This window comes from Zeus faber (assembly GCF_960531495.2).
Source record: "Zeus faber genome assembly, chromosome: 7".
Classification (NCBI taxonomy): domain Eukaryota; kingdom Metazoa; phylum Chordata; class Actinopteri; order Zeiformes; family Zeidae; genus Zeus; species Zeus faber.
In genome coordinates this window covers 18,345,339-18,352,838 of record NC_137203.1, presented here as the reverse complement: position 1 = coordinate 18,352,838, position 7,500 = coordinate 18,345,339, and the positions used below count along the sequence as shown (strand labels likewise).

The 7,500-nt window shown below is 45.7% G+C and overlaps 1 protein-coding gene across 1 annotated transcript in view; it reads right to left on the bottom strand.

The window, feature by feature from the left end:
- The window catches only part of sv2ca (synaptic vesicle glycoprotein 2Ca), a gene marked incomplete at both ends in the record, with an annotated part of 33,587 nt that extends 31,854 nt beyond the window's left edge, over positions 1 to 1,733 (bottom strand). Inside the window, one exon of the mRNA XM_080004570.1 lies at positions 1,136 to 1,733. Coding sequence (XP_079860696.1) covers positions 1,136 to 1,733 — 598 coding nt within the window. The remainder of the gene's footprint in view (positions 1 to 1,135) is intronic.
- Positions 1,734 to 7,500: the final 5,767 nt, after the last annotated feature.

The window sequence follows — 7,500 nt, the reverse complement described above, 5'->3', positions numbered from 1 at the left end:
AACCTCGTGGACACCCACGGATGCCAACAAGGTCATTGCAATCATGTCAGCTATGTCCACAATATGGCACAGAAGCACACACAAACACACACACACACACACACGCGCGCGCACGCGCACGTGCGCATGCACACACAATCATGTTCACCTCGATGGGGGAGGGGCCTCAGGGCAATCAGCAGGAAAAGGGAGAACAAGAACGAAGGGGGAAGATGAAAGAAGAAAAGAGTCGGCATAGAAGGAAAGGAGGAAGAGAGGGAGGGAGGGAGGGACGGAGGGACGGAGGTGGAGAGATGGAGTCACGAACAAGGGGAAGCAGAGCATAGAGAATGAATGCCTGCAGGAGCTGGCATGGGTGGAGAATAAGAAAAGAGTTTATGAGGAGGCTAAGGGAGAGACAGGAGGATGAAGGCAGACTTTTAGTGTAACACAGCATTATAGTAAACCCCCCCTCTCCAGAACACACACATAATATTAGGTATATTACCATCATTGAATAAAGTGCCTCAAAGGCCAGATATTAGGTCTGACGATTAAACTCATATTACAATGATTGCAGAACATGTGGAATTCATCTCAAGTGGGCAATACAAACGAACAGACGGACAACCGCAGAGACTCCACAATTTCAACTTCCTGTGAGGCCGCATTGTGGTTGATGCATCGCTATGTCTTACTGTGCCACAGTAAGTATCTAAAGACTGTGTGCCTGATCCAAATATCCTTGACACTCTGCTGGTGACGCGGTGAGTCAGCCCCTGCACGCAGCTCTGATGACAGGCTCCGTGGTGATGGATTATACACCTGCAGCCACGGGGACTGCTGGGACTCCCACTCAATGCAAAGAGTGCACAGGGAACACTAGCGAGCCTCTTAATCCTGACACGGGGACCGGTGGACCGAAACACCTCATCAAGGTGCAGGTAAGGAATGAGGAGAACTGAAAGTGACAAGCGGAGTTCTTATCACACAAAGCCGCTTATCATTTGAGACAGGGAGATGCCGTTATTGAAGGCTGCACGCCCCACAGTATGTTTGGCATAGGGTGACCTTTTTTAAACACATCATACTGTATACATTTAGATATGCACACACGTAAAAACACACACAAAATAAAGCAATGAGAGGTGCTTACCTAGCCAACCAGAGCTGGAGTTGGGTATGCACATATCAGTCTCAGCGCTGGGCAGCACGAAGCCCACCACAAACACCTCCACCCCATCGGACATGAGCGCCAGGCCCAGCACCAGGAAGAGCTGCCACTGGAACCTCCCGTGGCCGCACTCCTGGATGATCAGCTCGTACTGCTGGGCCAGCTCCTCCTCGTCGGCCTGCCTCTCCTGCTCCAGCTCCTTGCGGTCCCTCGAGGCATCCGACAGCGGCTGCCCCAGCGCCACCTTGCCCTCCCTGGGCTTCCCCTCTCCTGCTGACGGGATCCCCTGGTACTCGCCCTCGTAGATCTCGTCCTCATCGTCGTGGCCCTCCGTGGCGTCGCTGGAGCCTTCCTCGTTGTCGTTCGACCCCCCGCCATCCTGCCTGGGCGGGTTGCGGTAGAAGTCCTCATCCTCGTCCTCCTCGTCCTGGAAACGGCTGTAGTTGTGGTGGGACGAGTATTCCTCCGAGGCGCGGTCCACCACCTTGTTGACTTTCTTAGCCGCTTGCCGCTTGGCCTCCTTGGCCATGGTCTTGGCCCCCTTTACCAGGGAAGTCCTGTTATCGTAAGTGTCCTCCATTCCAGCCACCAGTGGGGGATCTTCAGGAGAGGGTCGACGTGGTCTGAGAGGAGGCTCAGGGAAGGGGGTTAAGGAACGCAGGGGAAGCGTGAAGGTTATTGGAGGAGGTGCAGCGAACGGTGGGATCGCTGGGCCGGAAATGCAAAGAGGAGGAAACCCTGGAGTCTGCAGTCACCACTGGAGAGAACCCAGAACGGCTGAGCCAGTCATTGGCCAGGCTGTGAAAGACAAGGGGATGGGTGAGAGAGGAAAGAGAGAGAGTAGAAGAAAGGAAAGGAAGAAAGGGGATAAAGGGGCAAAGAAAAAGAGAGACACATAAAAAGGGAGGACGATGCTCATCAGATAGGACCAATAACTCAAGACTCATAGAGCACAGCTGTAAGGCGACAGAGCGCTGACAGCCACACTCTCTTTAATCACACCCCGGGCGCACCCCCAGGCCTTTTAATCATCCAGAGTGATGTGATAGAAATGGCTTTGGTTGTATAGCTCTCGGTTCTCATTGAAAATGAACATTCAATTTTCCCGGAGAACTTTCCCTGTTCTATATTTCATGAGTTTACCCTCACTCTGGAGGAAAAGTGGCGACCAAGAGCAATGTGCTGACTCATGATCCACCTCAGGAACAGCATCTAATAAACAAGGCTCGGCCCAAAATCAATTTGCCTCCAATAAAGGGCTGGTTTATTCTAATGGTGTGGTGACTCAAGTGGAACGACACTGTCATATTTAATCCATGCATACAAAGGATGCTCTGTGGGAAACGATGTGGAAAAAATGGCCACAAGCATGTATATACACCGGTGATTCACACCAACAGAGGCAGTAGACCTCGGTGCACATCAAACATGAACCTACACAACCGCCCCCACACACATGCAGACAGGCAAGCACACAAGCAGAGAGCACGGATGGGGGAAACCCTTTCCAAATCCTCCAGATCCCAACGGGAGGGAGACCCGAGCGTAACCCTGTGCTATAATAATATGATTTCATGTGAAAGGTCAAACTGTGTGCTTGTTCACTGCTACAAGCAAAAGCTGACAATCCAGCTCATTCTTCCAATGATAAATAAATGAAAAAGTTGTTGAATTAAAATCACTCATATGCAAATTGCTTATTTTTTTGACATTGTGTCTACTCAAGAGAGGATGTGTGAGTGCTCTCTTAGTCTATAGTGTGGTTCTGGGGTAGTGTGTGTGGTTCCGGTGTGTCTAAGAGCTGCTCAACACAAGCCCTAATGAACACTGAAGCGCTGTCAGGGGGACACAAATCACAGGGCCAGCTCCAGCTCCCATAATGCAATTTTACTGGGCAAAATGACACTGCTGATTCAAGGTGACTCAGCTAATCTCTTTTGACTCATTGGCTGACTTCTGTTGTTACGGGGAACACACTTTTTTCATATAAATTGGGGTTTTCGCAACGCACCTCTTCCCAGACACTTCTTCGGTGTCTGGGATCGATAAAACAGAATTCTTAAATGCAATTCTGCATCCTTCTTTCTTCTATGATGAGTTCGTCTCAAAGCCATTTAATCATGATTTTTGATGTGCATGTTACACAGAGTGATTTGGATTATATAGATCATATCTACAGTTCAAGTGTCTCGAAGCTGCCATCGACACATAGAGCAACATATGCAATGCTATTTAAGTACTGTAAATAGCATTCCTAACCATTGGTTCCTCAGGTCAGTCAACGTCCATTGTTCTTACCGACCCATCGAAACACTAAACCCACACTCATGCAGACTCAACACGTATCGCGCCATACATACGCACACAGACTTATTAATACTCAGTAACACAGGGTGAAAGGTGCACGTCCTGGCCAAGCCTGCCTGTCAGGGGATCAATGGAGGATGGTGAGGCTCCCTGTCAGCGGTGATGAGGCTGAGAAGGTGACGGGGAGCACGCAGACGAGCCGACCCCGCGGCCGAGCTCACCTGAGACCCCCGACAGCGCAGACAGCCAGAGCAGCACCGTGGCAATCACAGTCAAACCTGGCAACAACCAGTACTCTCACCCAGAACCCTCTCTCTGTCTATAACGCTCTCATTTTATTTCTGCTGAGCCCTTCTCTTCAAAACGGATCACTCAAGTCTCTTTGAGGTGACATTTTGAAAGAAACAGATAATATATTCAGAACCTGTCCATGATCTCCGTTTATAGATCACAAAACTGGTACAACCTGTCCTTTCCTCAAACCAGTTGCGACATCTAACACCCCTTTATACATGCCCACTGCCATAGGTGCATCACTGTCTAACGTTTTTTCAAGCGAGATCATATTTGTTACATGACATTTACATATTTTGTGAATTTAACTTGATTTGTTCGATTGTGCACATCAATCAGGATGTCTTTGATGTGTCAAATTGAGTGTTGGAAGAATAATCCTCATATCCTAATCTCAAATTAAGGTATTGTGGTGTGGGGATGGTATGGTTTGAGCAGCCACAGGTAAAACCCCCATCCCCACACACACTCAGGAGAGAGGAGCCCATGTCATGACACACCTACATCTGCTGCTGGGCTAATTGCAACTCGCCTTCTCTCTACAATAAACTGGTGTGTCTAACAACCCCGTCTTCTGTCTCTCTGTGCCGGAGGTCCCTGAAAACGCCACTTGGGTGGGACGTGGTAAGCGACACTGCCACAGGTATCTTAAGAAGACTACTTCTAACGTCTTGTGATTTCAAGTGTAAATCATGTAAAATCAACTCATGTATAAAAAGAGTGCATCAAGTATTAAATGCTACTGGCAAAGCTAAAAGTCTAGATTAATCCTTTTTAAAAGTTAATTTGAATGTTAACCTCAAGTGTTTTCCAAACTGATATATATTGTTTGTATGAAAAACCCATTTGTAGAAATACATTGTACTAGTATATGTTATAGGTAAAAATAATAGGTTAAAAAGTGATATATTTGCTTTGAAAGAGAGCATAGTTGTACAGTATATATATATACAGAGTATATATACAAAAGACCCCTAATAAGGAATAGCTCAAGTAAAGCACAAAACTCCAAATTCTTTAGGTAAAAGTACTGTTATTGGCTGCACATTTCGTTTTACGACAATTTCCACGGTTTGGATTAGGTGATGTTGTGGAATACAGTGATTATTAACTGCAGCTATACACCAGTGTCGAGTTGATTTTTTAATTGCAGGTGGAATAGAGAGAGTTAATACGATGAGAGCAAAAATAGGCCAAAAACAGGCCTTGCTCTGGCGATAGCGAGTGTCTACATGATGGATTGTGGCGCTGCTTTCCTTCAACCTCTTTAAACCACTAAAAAAGCTCTCGGTCATATATTATGGGGCCCCCATATTCCTCTTGCACGAACACACGAAGATACAAATGAATACTTTACTGTTTGGCTGCTGAACAAAGCCAAACCAGAGCATTTCCAAGGGCTGAAGACCAACCAATCTGAATTCTCTTCTTCACTGTGTATCCAAAATACTCTCAATAAGTCCCACCCAAAAAAAAATCTAAAAAAATAAGTAAAACAAAACAAACAAACAAAAAATAATAATAATAATAATAACAACATTATATTATTATTATTATTATTATTATTATTATTATTATTATTATTATTATTATTATTATTATTATGTTAACATTAATAAAAAACATTTTAGAGGAGGAGATACTGTATCCCAATGGGACCTTCCTGGCTAAATTGAGGTTAAATTTAAACAAAATAAAAATTAACCATACATGTACTGTAGAAGCTGTTAAAGCAATATTAATACTGTTTGGTATTGATTAGTACTTTGTAGCCGGTATAACCTCAGCATCAGTCACCAGAGTATGAGCATGAAGGTTGTTAGATTTGAAAAAGTAAAAATCAATGCTGCTCCGTGAATTGCTAGTTACTTGACCCGCAACTACTGGAAACTCTTAATATATTTTCGTGAAGGCTGGAGGTGAAATCAATACGCCATTGTTTGGATAAGTGCAGCGTGTCGTCTGCCTGTCCCATAACATAGCGGCTCCCGCCAATGAACCAACTCATGACGAAGAATGATGAGCGGTGGAAAACTCAAATCCTCTATACTGTAATTCCTTTTCTTGTCCAATGCACCTGGTGACCTTCAGTAAAAGGGACCTGAATGATATAAAGACTCTTTTGTGCAACAAATTAAGCGAGACATTTATTGCCTTATTACCTACGTTTCTAGCCTTATTACTGAGATAACACACACAACATGTGAACGCCAAACTAATTTCATCGTCGCCATCAGTGGCAAGTTACGTATGAACGGCGGCGTCCTTTTCAAAGACATGCGTGAGTGGACTGATGGCTGGTCTGATGCATCTGCGTCGGGGAGAGCAGGTCCAATCTCTAAGTGGGCCGCGCGACATGTAATCCTATCAGAACGGGAAGCCTGTGACCTCATCTGGGAAGGAACACAGTCCCAGCCCCCCTGCCCGGGACGTCTTCGGTCAGGGGATTTCATCAGATACTGTTGCCATTACTGGATAGAGGAGGAAGTCGGCGGGGGTAAAAAAAGGAAGAAGAAAAAAAATAGATGGAGGGGATGGACAGAGAAGACGAAGATGGCAATTAGGGAACGTAATAATCGATGTGGGGCGGCGGCAGATGAACAAACAGGTGAAGCAACAGGGGCAGGGAGAAGGGAGAATGCAATGCTGTATGAATGGAGTTGATAAAAAAAAAAAAAAAAAAAAGTGAGGGGGGAGACTGATGAGGTCAGAGCACGGAACAAAAAGAACAAACGGAAGGGGAGGGGAATAGGAGAGAAAAGTAAGGAGAGCGGCGGCATGAGACATGAAAGAAGAGAGGGCTTCCCAACGCCGCGTCACCACGCAGATAACACAGCAGCTGCGCTTATTCCAGCTCTTCACGACTGAATTCCATAGCAGCAGATGCAAGCTTCAGAAACTTTGCCTAAGTGGCATTTACACTTTCATAATACATATTCATAACGCAGCTGCAGCTGGCTGGCATCCTTTTTTTTTTCTTGACCGTGGGACTCGGAATTAAGAACATTATAATTCAAATCAATCTCTCGCATGGCTAGATAAGTAGAAGGAATTCCCCTTTATTTGCACGGACGTGGTAGGACCTCTAATTGCCACAGGGGAATGCAGAAAGATAGAGGGATCAGCTGCTCCGATCAAAACCGCGCGTCCATTGAGCTGATAAAACGTCGCGTTTGGGAATCAAAGGCAAGCTCGAGATGTGAACCTATAATTTGCCATCCTACAATTGTTCTCCGGGAAGATCTAAAGACGGGCGACATCTGCATTGTCCATGTCTCTCTGTAATGCGCGTGTTTGATCTCCACGGTTCCTCTGCCTCTGCCGGTCCTCAGCACATTCAAACACTTGATCCTGCACCCATCACTGCCGGATGAACATCTTACTGTACATGTGATGATGCACATAATAATAATCCTTGAGAATGATAGGCCTGCAAGTGACACTATAAGAGCAGAAACGCTTACAGCCAGAGAATAACCACCACGGCCCTATTTGAAAAAAAAAATGAAGAAATAAACTACAGGTACATATCTCTAATTCTAGAAATGTGTAGACCCAGAAGGCGTAAAAGGCATTACCGTCTGAAACTGAGGCATTTTCACCGTTGGTTTGATATGAGAATGGGTCATCCGTAAAATGGCTGTTTGCAGACACAGGACAACTTGCTTATGTGACGCACTTTTTAGAGGTTGGGAGTCTTCATCCTGCACGCATTACACAGTGTTTTATTCCTTTGGATCCTTCTT